Here is a 14,576-nt window from a genome sequence, read left to right on the forward strand (position 1 = left end):
AAAAGACTTAAATTGGTGAAAACCTCGAATATCAATGTATAATATAAAATATATTGTAAAACAAATTTTTTTTAATAAACTATGGATACCATTGTATCAAGTTGTGTTGAAAAGTTTTATAAATTAATTATTAACGTCCAAAAATGGAAATTAACTTTCAAAGACTTACAACAGGAATTTAGGAAAATTTTATTTTGTTAAAATCATAATAAATCCTTAAAATTTAGTAACAACCTTTTGTGTTAAAATTAATTTATTGTCTTTAAAAGCTTCCAACGTAATTTTTGTCAAATTTGGGTACATAGATGCAAATTTCCCTCAACAAAGCTGCTCACTTTAAGTCAGGGGCAAAAAAGTCCAGAAAAAATTACGATCGCTTGCATGAAAGAAGGAAGATTTCTGGGAAGTAGCCAACGCCTGTGAAGCAAAATGGCTTCTCTGAGAGTGCCGGAGGTTACTGCTCCGATCCAGGACAGCGAGCGACTCAGAAAGGCTTTTCAAGGTCTCTTTCTCACAGACTTTTAACGCTAAATTGCATCTGTGATTTAGCTTCGTTCATTTATATTCGTTTTTCCTGATGATTTAAGCTGTATCTGAATTTGTGTGCTAGTGGGGCCTCATGAAATAACATTTTGTAATTTGAATGCATACAAGTCTTTAAGATTCTTTTGTTTAAAAGTTCATTCCTTCAAATGGAATGCGAGAGCTGAATAAATGTATTAATTTTGTTCCTGGGACATCTTACGTCTAAAGTTTCATAGGTATCTTCTGTTTGGAAAACTCAATTTTGTGTGCCGAGTTGTACTGATTATAACCTCATAATATACACTTAAAAATGTCTATATGGACTACTTCTTGTCTCATATCATTGTTAATGATGATGCTTCTGGGAAAATTATGTAGGATTTGGGACAGATGAGGAGGCAGTAATATTTGTATTGGGACACAGAAATGCAAACCAAAGGAAGAAAATTAGAGAAACCTATCAGCAGCTTTACAAGGAATCACTCATTGATCGTTTACATTCTGAACTCTCCGGAGACTTTAGAGTATGTTGTTCTGTTCTTCCTTCCCTTCCCTTGACCACCTTTTTTTTAAAAATACGAGTCAAGAAACATTACATCACTACTGAATTTTATTCACTTATGATATTGATGCATACATCTCAACTGGAATAATGTCATTTTGGTGACGTTGAAATCGTTGCCTGCATTAAACAACTCTGTCTCCTGTTGCTCAATCTAAAATTCATGGTTCTTAGCATATGAATTTTTTTTTTTTCCATTTTATTTCATATTGCATGGTAAGGGAAGGCCAAAGAAAACACTTCATAGAGTTATTAAGTGAGATCTTTCAATTAACAATATATTCAAGGATTTGCCTTGGATAAAGTTCAATAAATTCATGTGATCTATATAGCCGACTTCACCTGGTGGGATAAGACTTTGTTATTATTGTTGTATTTGATTTTGCAAATTTGCTTTGTCACTTTAATTTGCATTAGATATTTGTCCCAAGTCCTAACCGGCGTGTTGGCAGAATGATCCTTTTTATTTCGAAGAAAGTAACCATGTGATTTCTTACTGCACTCTTCAACTTAGGCTTGTGCTCTGTAACAGAATGCAGTGATTCTATGGACAACTGATCCTCCAGAAAGGGATGCAAAATTGGCAAATACTGCATTGAAGGCTAAGATAAAAGGGATTAAAGAACTACAAGTTCTAGTTGAAATAGCATGTGCATCGTCTCCTAACCATCTAATGGCTGTGAGGCAGGCTTACTGCGCTCGCTTTGATTGCTCACTGGAGGAGGATATTGCATCCAATGTTTATAAGCCCCTCAGTAAGGTGAAAAATAAAACATGTAGTTTGTTAGAAACATAGAACAAAAATATTTGGAAAATATTTCTGGTTGAGTGTTGAGACCTAGTGTCTGTTTACCGTTAAATCACAAAAGGTAGTTGTTTGATTGGTGAATATACCTGAAAAGCTTCGGAGTTTGTATCCTTTGAAATTCTTAATTGTGATTTTGGAAAAAACAAAAAACAAAGAAAAGAAATGAGTTCTATGCCCAGTTTCACCTTTTGTGTCACTCTTTTTTCCAAACATTTCAGAAATCGTACAATTAATCATTTTAAAGGATCCTTATTTGCACCAAATCCCTCAGTTATAAGGTTTAGAGCTCAAGTTTTCTCGGTTTCTCTTTTGGTTTGCATTTGTGCTGTTGATTACGAAAAGAGAAAAGATATTGTATATTAAATTGGATGACTTACTAAGACTAAAGCTTTTGTTCACAAGCAAGCTATATCCACCGAAACAAAAGACTAGAGTTTTTTATGGGTGTTTCTTACAATCACTTTATTCAATTCTCTGGTCCAAAACTGATCCTCAATATATTTCTTTAATCATCAAATATGTCTGATGAAATGATGATGATTCATGACAATGATGAAGAGATAATATAAGTGCAGCTTTCAAACTGGATTTCTAGGATGTGGGAACTTTTGGATAATCCTGAATATATGTTGCTTTATATAAGACTTAAGTTGTTCTCGTTAGCTCCTTGCTGAAATAAGATTCATAAACTTAATTTAAGCCAAATGCTAATAGCAGAATCTTATGCTGCATTCATAATTTTATATTTTATCTGTTCTATGATTTTTCTGGTTGTTGATAGAACCCAATAACGTCCTGCGATTTATGTAGCCAATCCCATCCAATGAGATAAGGCTTGTTGTTGTCTATGATTTTTCATGAGACCATAATCTGGTCATTGTGCAGCTTTTGGTGGGCCTAGTGAGCTCCTACAGGTATGATAAAGAGGTTGTGGATCCTGACGCAGTGATGCTGGAGGCAGCAAGACTTCATGAGGCAATCAATAAGAAGGAATTAGACCATGACGACATTATTTGGATACTTAGCACCAGAAATATTTTCCACCTCAGGGCGACTTTTGCAAGCTACAAGCAACTATATGGGAATGCATTGGAGCAGGTGCTGGAAGAATACCTTAGTTCTTGCAATTTACCGTTAAACTAGTGGAACTTAATTTTGGATGATGATTTCGTTGATAGGATATCAAAAACTGTGGAACTGGAGATTTGGAGTCTCTCTTAAATGTGATAGTATGGTGCATTGATTGCCCTGAGAGACATTTTGCTAAGGTAATTTTCTTCTTGATAAGTACAAAGTGTGGCTTGATCTTATCAAAATCTGTGGTTATTAGTTATATTATATGTTGATGAAGTTTCAGAATGACAGTTGAAAATAAGAACATGTTTAGTGGGAAAAAAATATTTTCTAAAAACGCTTCATAAATTGGGCAGAAAACAGAAGAAATGTCTTAGTGTTCCCAGAACGTGCCTGGCAAAGCTTTGGCAATTTAGCTAGAGGCTCAGCAAAGATATCACCTAAAAACGTAACTAAAGACAAAATAATCTCACAATTATTGATGTTCAAACTCAGTCAAGTAATGTTTTATGACTATTTAAGTCAATTTGATATTAGAACAATGGACAATCTAGAGCAAACTTATATCTTTTTCATAAGCCAACTTCTAGACCAGAGATTCCAAATCTCTAGTTCAAATTTCTTGACTTTGTTCATCAACAGGTTATAAGAGACTCAATTGTTGGGCTGGGAACTGATGAAGATTCTCTCACCAGAGCGATTGTAACTCGAGCCGAAATCGACCTGTTGAAAGTTAGAGTGGAGTATGCCACCATGTACAAATCTAGTCTTGAAGATGGAGTCGCTGGAGATACCTCAGGAGACTACGAGAGGTTCTTGATGACTTTGCTTGGGAAAATAATCTGATACTTCATAGCCTTAAAACTTCTCTCTGGTTGTATTCTGGTCGTTATCTGAGATTGCTTCATGGTTAAGACTTTGGAACAAATGTTGCAGGAGTGAAGGTTGAGACTAAAACCAATTGTTAGTGATTCTGAATTTGCTGTTTGTAAATATTTATTGTGGGCTGATATTTATGTGAGAAATTAGAGGACATGGTGTATGAATATCAAGTTGGTATAGTGCATGGTGTTGCAAACCTAACAGAGAAACTATGCTGTTTATATTTGGCATTTTCAGGTGGTCTCTACTTTGAAGCTTTAATTTTCCTTATTTATTAGGGGTTAGATTCAATCGTCGCACTTCTGTGATCTGTTCTTGGTTAATTATGACTTATTTTATTTATAAAAGGATTGATCAACTGAACATGATGTTAAAAAGAAAAAGGTAATTGACAATTTATTTTATGAAAAATTAATTCTTTCTTAGTTTAATATTTTAAAGATAAGGTTTTTCAATTTATTCTGTGAATGTCTATTTTGCAATTAAACAAGTCCTTGAGTAAGGTTTTTGTAACTCTAATGTACTGAAATTTGACTTTAATTCAAACCATTGTCATCTTAGCACTTCATTTTTTTTTTGGGCCAAAATCTTAGGACTTCAATTCAATACACTAAAATAACTCCATAAATCAATTCTGATAATGTGAAATCTCACTTTTGATTAATGGTAGTATTACTTTGTTAAGGGGAAAAGCATTTCGTAAGCTAGAAATTTTATCTTTAAAGACCCAAAATAAGAGCGACATTCAAATACTAAATTATTAATTTACTTAAATACGTATTTGAAGAATTAATTCCCAATGGTACTTTTGTATATGAAATCCTTTAGAATACTAGTACTTTTATGTATAAAAATATATCATATCGCATATTATTAGGCAACTAATTCTTCAAATAGATATTTATGGGCAATTTTCCCTAAAAAAGAAGTGTTGTGGATTATGCATACTCGTTGCTTATTTCGGTTATGAAGTTAGCATTTTTCCACTTAGATTCCTCACAATTACCTAAAAGACCAGCTTGATTTTCTTTGGAACAATTGCAAATAATTTGTCGTATGAATTTCCATTGTAGCAAATGGTGAGTCTTCCCTGACAAACCTTTAGTTTCATTTAAATGATAATCCCAGTGTTAATAAACAACCAAGTCACCACAAAAGTCATGGTTAACTTTGTTACCATGAAATAAGATTCTGTACAAACATCAGAGAAAGAGAGGCCACAAAATCAAATCCCATCCATAATGCTATCTATAGCTTCAAAAATTAAGTTAGCCACATTCTCATTTGCAGCAGTAATAACAGTACTGGTTGCTCCAACCTGAATTAAAGCCCTGTGAGGGTCCTGCACATGGAGTATACAGGTACTCTGTGACTCAGTATTACTTTTAACACGTTCCAGAGTTGCATTAATGCCCAACTTTGATAGTGCTGTCAAAAGCCTTCCCATATCGGGTGAACCCCAATGAAGCAGAGGCCTTCGTTTCGACGAATCTTCTTGCTCGTTTTGCAGGAGCAAGTGATGTTTAGCATTTTCCAGGAATAACTCCCCCTTTAATCTTGAGATATTGATGTCTCCCTCCTTTAATTTCTTCCAGTGGAATTGGGAAGCCAAGTCAGTCGCAATTTTTAACTCTATGTTGTCTTTTTGGCACGGTACTCGCAGAGTTTTTCCTTCAGTGTAATAAGAAGTTGTGAATGAATTTGCACTAGAAAAGCTGATCTGTGACCTTAAATCCTCAGGAAACTGCAGACGATAATAAGATGAGTCAAAAAAAGTAAGGTCAATATAAGTGTATCCAGATAAGTTGTATAAAATCACCAGAACTATCTTTGGCTGCAATATCTTCAGCAAAGGTTGTACTTTTGGCAACCTGCAAAGACATCAGAGAGTACTATGATCAAATTTTCAACAGACATAAATTTAGTTGTTCAAACAAATATGCAAGGATCTTTTTATATCTTTAGAATATGGTACTTTTTAAGTGAAAAAAGGGTTGCAAGCAAAGACGGGTCCACCCTCTTCTCCAGAAATTTTAATCATTAATAGCGCAACAGGGCCCATAAGAAGATGTCTAATTTGGAACACATCAAACGGGAACGTATAGGAAAATTGAATGGAAGAAAAAAATTACGGATTGCAAATGACATTTGTATTGCATATTTTGTTTTTTATGCAGTGAAAAATGATGAGGAGCATCTTTTGCCAATACCAGAGACTAATCTTTCCCAGGGTATGGAGGGCAAAAGGTATATCCCTCCCAATTAAGTTTGCGGTAAGTACTCAAACTGATTAAGATGAACAACGGAAGGGTTAAATATGTTAGGAAAAGATCGAGGAAGTCATCACATAAGTGTTCTTAATAGCCAAAGACTGGGGAGAATCTCCAAATGGCATAGGACTATGTTTTATTTCTGAATGGTTACCTTCTGAGGTTGCTAGCCTATTTATAGAGCTGGAAATACACGAAAATAATTAAATAAATTCAGGGAAATCTCCTAACATAACCGAACAAACTCAAATGTCTCTAGAATAACAAGATAGAACATGAGAACCACTTAACAGTCATAATGGTCTACTTATCCAGCTAACCGACTCAAAGAATTAAAATAAAATAATTCAACAACTAACAATTAGAAAATAAAATAAAACATGGCTAATTTAATTCCTGAAATTCTGCATAACAGAATCAGTTTCAGATATTTTACTCCTCTTTCGTATCTGGTAGGTATTTAGGGGTGGCTGACTGGGTTTCATACCAGTTTGCTCCATACACAAACCACTTGCTTATTGCTTAACGTGCGAGAGCCTCAACCACTCAAGTGGTAATGAAGCCATATTCTTTTAGAGGCTTTACACGTGGCTGTTTTAAGGGAGTTTCTATTTCTTACACGCAGAGAGCTTGAAAAACCTAGTCACTCTAAAACCTATTTGGCTATCTACCCTTTCCTCCCTAATAAAATAACATTTATCCAAACAAACAGAATACACAAAAATTAATGTTCATATTGAATGATAGAGGTAGGGAAAAGAGAAACCCACTCTATTCCAGAGGGAAACGCACATTGAAGAACCCTCATTGCAATTGGCTTAAAAGGCAGAAGTGCTAGTTCAGGATTCAGAACATCCTGCAGATGGTATAAATTCAGCCCAACATTAGACACCTCTGCCTGGTTTCATTAGAGAAAATCTAAGCCTTCAAGATACATAAATATATCAAATTTTATTCAGGGGAAAAAGAAAAATTGTGAACAAACTTCACAAAAGACAAAAAAAAGTCATGTAATGTAATGCATTAGCACCTCAAGGATAAGTAAAGATTTTGAATCCCCACACCAACGTCGAAGCAAATGAACAACAGGGCCAAGGCGAAGACTCCAATGCGGAGCAAATACAATACATGGTTCCTGCCAATTCATTCTAAGCACAGACCATTAGTTTCTTTCAAGCCCCTCTCATGGATTTTGAAGCTACTGACAACACTACAAAATGAGTTCTTTTTCCCCAAGATGTTGAAAATTACAGCCAGCATGTTTTTGGGTCTAGGAAAGACAAAACCATCACAGATCAATAAGAAAATAATCATTCCACCAGTAGTTGACTCCAAAACAGAGTGGAAGGGACAAGGGGAAAAAAAATACTTACAGGAGTTTATGTGAATAAATAGCTGGAACCACATGAAGCCTTTTCTGTTTTATAAGATTGGCATGTACAAACAATGGTTCCCCAGCAAATAGCTGCATCACCAAGTGAAGTTAGTCATTCAAGTTCTGTGGATAATTATACAAATATGGTTAAAAAGAATGCATACAAGTGAAACGTTTACAAATTCATAAACACGAAGTGTCTTGCCTTTTCTTGTCGTTGTTTGCAAAGCCATTCTGGTATGATATTAAGGAACGCCAGTAATTCCTCTGCCACGGAAGAAATTATATAAATTGGAACCTACAAACAGATAAATATGTAACTTAATGAGCATAGTTTGAAGGGTGGATGTGCACCAGCCCATATTACATTATGCTGAAATTTAATTTACTTATGAAGAATAGTGCTGAGTTCAAACTCTTGACCACTTCATTTGGGGGGGAAAAAAGAAAAGAAACCTTGACATCATGAGAAGGACCAACAACCCAAAAAGTTAGTAGAAGCAAATGTTGGTATGGTTGTCATCTCCAACTAACAAGGTCTATTCGATTAAACAACATTTATGAAACTTTACAAACCATTGATCAATACTGCCTAGGTTTGTTAGACAAAATCAATGATGAGACTTCAATTTCCATTTGACAATTGGAACAGCAAAGAAAGCGAAGAAGCTAAAAAGAGATTATAAGAAGTACGAATAACAAGAGGCAAAAGTCTGACATTGTTAGCAACAGAAATACAAAATAAATGGAAGAATAGAAATTTAAAACTCTCCAGGGTTAGTGTTACAAAAGTTGCAAAGCAACCAAGGAAACCACTGACACACTCAGCTTGCCTTGAGTTGTTCAACCAGAAACTTGGTTTGCCGCAATCACCTAAATAGTAAAACATTGGGTGTGCTGTTTAAAGAGAGAGAAGAAACTTGGGTGTGCTGTCTAAAGAGAGAGAAGAAACTTCATAGAAAGGCTTATCACAGACAACCACTGTTCATACTTTGGTGGGGTTTTGGGATCTTTATAACTTCAATAATAAAACATTCAAAAGAAGAAAGTTTACCCCCATTGCTGAAGATTCTAGCGAAGCTATCAGTTGCTCCAAAAGCTGCAGAAGAGTTCCAAATTGACTAACTGGAATCAGCACTGAACCACCATCTTTCACACACTCAATAGCACAGGCTGATATGAAAACCAGCTTTTCCTTTTCTTCTGAATTTTCATCAGAGTTGAGGAAGCATTCTGCTTGTTCGACATAGCTGCTGTTGTCATCACTGTCAAAGTTAATTTAATAACAAATTTTCATCACCTTGACTGTACAATGACACCTTAGTTACAGAGATGTACTAACTGAAATCCCCGGACAAGATTTGAAACTCAAACAAAATGTTAAAACTCCAAACTCATACCCGAGAAATAATGAGTCATTAACAGATGGTTTAGAGGAACTATTGTCATCTTCAACATTTGGTGTGATTCTTACGGATGAGAAATCTGAATAAATTAATATACGAGTCCCTTGTAGACTATGGAAATCAAAATTCATTGCATGAGCGGAGTTGAAGCTGGAGCATGAAATATAGCCAACATTCCCCTTTGGACCACTTAAAATCCAGTTACAACCACCAAATTCTACACCGGAGCTCAATGCCTTTATAACCAAGGTGCCATTATAGCAGGCTTCTTCGGCATATTTAAGTGTCTGAACCTTCAGCATGCAATCCTTCACATCTGCTGCACTGAGAAATTTCCATATCATAGCCCAGACAACTAAATTTTCCTATATTTATCTTCCATGAATAAAATGAAAATAACCAATAACTTTAGCACAAAACTGTAAGAAGCAAAGTTAACTCAATAGTCAATACGTATCCTCCCCTGAATAGAGGGAGTGCCTTTTTACTCATTTTCAATAACCAACCTCCGCCCACCAAGATTTAAAAAACAGTCGAAACCAAGACTGCTATGGTGAGCCAAACTTTGAACAGCTATGTCAGGCATATTGCCTTCAGTTTCACGTACATAATGCATGATAAATGCATCAAAGCTAATTAAAGGATAGATTAGACTACCTATACAATGGCATCCAACTTCCTAGCTCTTCTCCATCTTTGCCCAAAATTATTTCTCTCAACTCAGAAGGAAGCATTTCAAGTGCTTCCTGCCTCAGCCATGAAGGGAAGTTAGATTCCTCTGGTCCATAAAACTGCCTTAACTCAGCATGCATTGATACAAGATCCTCCATCATAAATTGGCCGAATCTTGCTGATACTTCAGTTACATAAATCTACCAAATTTAAACAAGTGACTAAGCAAAAATAATTTGGGTAGACTGTAACAAAAATGAGATCAAGTAACAATATTTCAATGTGAGTAGAACAACATCAAGGTGGGATACCTTAGCTGAAAAACCTGTCATGCGAGTAAGAAAAGGTAATGCCAGGATGCCCATAGGTCTTGAGATCAATATAACATCAATAGAACACCAGTTCCACAGATGCAAATTCTTAACAGACTTATACCAAGGTTCTGCAAAAATTAAACTATTAGCATCAAGGGGCTTTTCCATTTTGAGCCTCTTGTCAGACCCAACTTCTAAGCCCAGAGAATCAAAGGTTTGAGAGTTGTTTCTTCCTTTGCAGCGTGAGGCTGTAAATCCAGCCGGTACAGGAGAGAACACAGTGAGAGCTGAGAGGTCAAGTGGGCAATCCAGTAAGATCCTGAGCCCACAAAAATTCAGCATATGACATGGTGGGAAGTGAAAGCCCTCGCCTTTGCTCAAACAAGTCTGCAGAAAACTCAGGAAAACACAAATTTCAAACCAAAAGGGAAAACTCCATAAATATTGTAAACAGAACTTTGCCACCACAAAACTATAGAAATATGGCGTAACAAACTCACAAGCTTCATTGAGTCTCGGGGAAGATGTTTGTCCGCAAAGCAAGGATGGTTGTCAACAATTCACCCACAGGGTCAGATATTGTGATAACCCATTCGAGAGAAGCAAGTCACATTCCCAGGCTATAAAGTGGCAGGAGATGATTTTGCGAATATCAATCTCAATGGCGGTATGAATAAACATGGAAAGAGTACAAGTAGGTCAGCATATTAGAACAAGAGATGATAGCCAGTGGCTAAAATCCCAGAAAATCACAACAAATCCAAGTCCATAAGCAAGAGGTAGAAGAAAAGGCAGGGGAGGGAGAGGAACGCTGGAGGAGAACTGGAGGAGGGGGTAAGGCCGAGCAACTTACGATACAGCGAAAAGGATAGAGGTCGAGCAACTTGACGACAACAAGAGGGAGAGAGAGGGAATGGAAGCAGCTCCCGACGAGAGTGAACGCCTGAACTATACGAGGGTGGTGGCCGTTGGCGAAGGAAAAGGGGAGGGGACGGAAGGGTATTTTCAAAATTTTAACATTTTCAAGGGATGATTATCTTTTTAGGAAAAACCATATTGGAGGTAACTATATTTTCTCTCAATTTTTAATTTGGTACCTATGTGTTTTTTGTTCTTAACTAAATCTTTAATTTTGCTCTATTAACATCATTAATCCTTATGTAGAGACTAAAAATATCAATAGAACAAAGTTATAAGAGCTAATGTTGCTAAAAAGATAAAATTAAATGTTTAATTAAAGGGAAAAAAACACATAGGTACCAAATTAAAAATTGAGAAAAAGTATAGGTACCTCCAATATGGTTTTCCCATCTTTTTATTCCAATGATCTGATAGACAAATACAAAGTAAAATGACACAGGAGAACCACTAAAGAAAGGAAAGGTTTGGATTAACTTTTTAAAATTAATTTTATCATATTTAAATGTCTGAGAATTTTTGTGTCAACTTACATACAAAAACCTAACTGTATTTAGGGTGCCAAACTCACCTTGAAATGAAAAAATAACGTGGAAAGACCATGAATTTGTAAACTGCCAATAAAATAAGTCATCAATAGATCAACAAAAAATTGGGTAATTTTGCACTTAAAATAATAAAAATGGAGTAATCTTATCAATATTTTAAAAACAAAGTCAAACGGGAAAAATCAACTGGTCATAGTTTAATCGGTCAGACCAGTAAATCAATAATTAATTTAAAACAATAGTATATACATATAATTAATATATATATATGAAAATAGACTAAAACCTTATATATTTAAATTTATGTATGTTTAAAATATTTAATAATATTAAAAATTATTAATCCATTCAAATTAAAACATTATTTTAAAAGCTATACTAGACATCGAAACAAAAAGGTTAGCGACTCATAGTTTTAACACAACAATATATGAAATTTTTAATAAAATAATACTATATTATAAATAGTCTAAAACTATATTAGGATATTTGAGGGGGTCAATTTTTTCCCTCTTTTTTTAATTTTTTTAGTATTTTTTTCAGTTAGGCTAAAAAACTATCCGGTTTTCTGAAAACTATTCCAGTTCTTAATCCACTTCCGGATTTCAGCTTAATGACGATTCAACTCCAATTCAATCCAACTCAGCCATATGAATGGTTTTTTAGTCCAAACCCAGCTGTTAATGAGTCTAGTTGAACGGTTCAACTAGTTGAACGGTCCGGTCTGGTCCGGTCCTTTAATCATTGAATCTTATCCTTAACTAACATCCACTTTAACTCCGTTAGCTAGGCATTAATTTTTTTGTTTTTTGGATGCCATGTGTAATGCTTAAAACTAGAGATGATGATGGGACACTGTTCATCGTCATCTCTGTGGGCTGTGCCAGGGACGGAGGCACTGATTAACTTTCTCATGAGCAAATTGCATCAGATTAACTTACTCTAAAGCCAGAGAAAGTATTACTCCAGTGATACGAGTCAAGCTCAAGATGTGTAAGCAAACGTCTTAAATCACGTACTACATTTTCAAAATTAATATAAGAATTCGTTTGATTTTTATTTTAATCATAAATATAAAATTTTAATTCATTTTATTTTTCATATATATTTTAAAATAGTTTTTACAATAATAGTAATTCTAGCCAATATATTTGATTAGAAATGATATCTTAAGAAAAACAACACCTATTTATTATAAATAATTAATTTAACTAGTCTTTTTAATCAATTCAACTTAGCCAATTAGGTGTTATATTAAATAGTACTCCCTCCGTCCCTAATTATAAGATCCCTTTTTTTGAATGGATTTGTTTCTTTTTATAAGATCCTCTTGAAGTTTGTCTGAACATTTAATACATTGTTACCTATTTTACCCCTGATAAATATCATATATTACATTCTTTCTCTATTTATCTCATTATTACTCTCTTATATTTATTAGGAGTATATTTGGAAAAAAAATTACATTTGTTACATATTAATTATTTTTAATTAATTTTAACTATTTTCTTAAAAAACACAATTTGGTCAATTTGGTCAAAAGGTTCTTATAATCAGGGACCGACTAGTATTAGACTTAGGTTCACCACATGGAACAAGGCAAATTAACAAACGAGCCAAGATCACAGACTTATGAGCTATGTCTTCTTCCTATATCTATGAAGCAATGAAAGTATTCCGAGGTAAATCCAAGGTTACACAGGCACAGCTGCACAATTTCAACTGGGGACGAAACACAGCCGAAATTCTCAGAAAAGGGAAGTTTTAAGTTCTTAACCTGATAAAAGAGGAATGAAGAATGAAGCCAGGGGGTCATCAAGCCATTGCCTCATGTACAATCAACCTACGCAACCTTGAATGGCCAAGAAAGAGAGAAGCTATTCCACGAGGCTTCTCTTTTCAGTCTCAGTCACAGACTTCCTTTGATCTCTGCCGTCGTCTTCAATGAGCTCAAGAACGGCGCCTCACCCGCCGGTCCTTTCTTCACTCACCGAGGAGGAGCATTTTGACGGGGTTAAAGTGGCTATTAGGTAAGAGTGAGATCGCTCCATTTTTTTTTTTTAAGTGCAAAATTGCATCACTGATTACTTTGGGATGCTAAACGTAACTCTAAATTTTTCAGAATGGTAAGTGCATCTTTATCCTAAAAAGTTTTGATTTTTCCTGCTCATAAAGCCAAGCTTAGTGTTATCGATAGCTCCTCTCTGCTTTCGTTATTTAATACATGCAAAGCCGATCTGCAGTTAGTCAGCTTTGCGTTGGGTTTTATGCAAGTTTGAAAATTTCAAATTCCCTTCATGTTTCATCTCTTCTCACTTTCAATGCGAGTCTGCATTTCTTTTTTCCCCCTCTTCGATTTTCTTTCTCTTTCTCATTTTTAACGGGAAGCAGCCTATCTCTTTCTTTAAGCAGTGTGTTTTTGGCGCTTTTTTCTCCATTTTTTTGTGTTTCAAGCATGAGAACTAATGGGTTTTGGTTTTTCTTTTTTCTTCTTTTTTTTTTTTTAAATCATAGACTTTCTTGTATGCTTATGGCATTGTTCTGTTACAAATAACATCAGGATGCATCCAACTCCTGAAAAATAACCACAAACTAGTTAAATACTTAAAATTAAAGGGAACTTGTTGTTATGTCTGGTTTTTTTTTTTTTGGCCACAACATGTACACACATACTCCTTCTGGTGGGAGACTTTTCTGGTTTTTAGCTCGCACCCTACAAATGATGCCTTGAATAAAAAAAGGTTAATGCTACTTTGTATGCTACGAGAAAAGACCTACAAAAAGAGTTCCTCTGATTCTGATTGAACAGCTAGTTAGCTACAAAGACTTTGTTTCTGCATGCTCTAATTTCCAAAACCATTGTTTCATATGATTATTGATTAGCATGCATTATTGGTCGTAAAGAGCTCATATGCCCCTTTGCTCCAGATTCATTTTCACCAATCTATCCTTTGTTGTTATGGGAAGGCACATAAAAAACGTCCGTTGTTATTTCTTTATTGTTTTATCAGTATTATTTATTAAATTAGATTACTATTATTAGTAATTAGTCATTAAGAATCAAGAATACTACAATAAAGAATCAAAGTAGAGATCCACAAGCTATCTTTGCCTCACTTTCAGTTTTTGATAGTAACCAGAGAACATACCGTCTATCCAGATCAAGATGTCCAACTTTCTGTCACCTATCGAACTGACCAGTGACCATTGGAGATCTTTAGC

At 34.9% G+C, this 14,576-nt stretch overlaps 2 protein-coding genes across 3 annotated transcripts; one reads left to right on the top strand and one right to left on the bottom strand.

Annotated features, from left to right (window-relative positions):
* Nucleotides 1–429: 429 nt before the first annotated feature.
* Nucleotides 430–4,111, top strand: LOC114744892 (annexin D3-like). Its single transcript, XM_028933040.1, has 6 exons — nucleotides 430–502; nucleotides 904–1,049; nucleotides 1,620–1,847; nucleotides 2,781–2,993; nucleotides 3,074–3,163; nucleotides 3,612–4,111. Exons 1-6 carry the CDS (start codon nucleotides 430–432, stop codon nucleotides 3,813–3,815), a joined length of 954 nt encoding a protein of 317 aa, XP_028788873.1. The 3' UTR covers nucleotides 3,816–4,111.
* Nucleotides 4,112–4,921: 810 nt separating this feature from the next.
* On the bottom strand, nucleotides 4,922–10,402 carry LOC114744880 (integrator complex subunit 9). 2 transcript variants are annotated; one of them, XM_028933025.1, is made up of 11 exons: nucleotides 10,389–10,402; nucleotides 9,886–10,275; nucleotides 9,560–9,774; nucleotides 8,897–9,226; nucleotides 8,551–8,746; nucleotides 7,702–7,794; nucleotides 7,495–7,586; nucleotides 7,152–7,269; nucleotides 6,892–6,977; nucleotides 5,671–5,722; nucleotides 4,922–5,595 (listed from the first exon to the last, which is right to left on the bottom strand). In XM_028933025.1, exons 1-11 carry the CDS (start codon nucleotides 10,395–10,397, stop codon nucleotides 5,077–5,079), a joined length of 2,100 nt encoding a protein of 699 aa, XP_028788858.1. In that variant the 5' UTR covers nucleotides 10,398–10,402; the 3' UTR covers nucleotides 4,922–5,076. The 2 variants fall into 2 exon arrangements, with proteins under 2 accessions (XP_028788858.1, XP_028788857.1); XM_028933024.1 differs by having other exon boundaries at nucleotides 8,551–8,761.
* Between the last annotated feature and the right edge of the window lie 4,174 nt (nucleotides 10,403–14,576).

The sequence above is a fragment of the Neltuma alba genome, unplaced genomic scaffold, assembly GCF_004799145.2.
Source record: "Neltuma alba isolate B1F8T4 unplaced genomic scaffold, ASM479914v2 tig00004468_pilon, whole genome shotgun sequence".
NCBI lineage: Eukaryota > Viridiplantae > Streptophyta > Magnoliopsida > Fabales > Fabaceae > Neltuma > Neltuma alba.

Coding starts and splice junctions, on each gene's coding strand:
- LOC114744892 (XM_028933040.1), top strand. CDS start 430: ATGGCTTCTCTGAGAGTGCCGGAGGTTACTGCTCCGATCCAGGACAGC. Junction 503..903: donor ACTCAGAAAGGCTTTTCAAG/GTCTCTTTCTCA, acceptor AAAATTATGTAG/GATTTGGGACAGATGAGGAG. Junction 3,164..3,611: donor CTGAGAGACATTTTGCTAAG/GTAATTTTCTTC, acceptor GTTCATCAACAG/GTTATAAGAGACTCAATTGT.
- LOC114744880 (XM_028933024.1), bottom strand. Junction 9,227..9,559: donor AGTTGGATGCCATTGTATAG/GTAGTCTAATCT, acceptor GAAATTTCTCAG/TGCAGCAGATGTGAAGGATT. Junction 7,795..8,550: donor TAGAATCTTCAGCAATGGGG/GTAAACTTTCTT, acceptor ATCTGTTTGTAG/GTTCCAATTTATATAATTTC.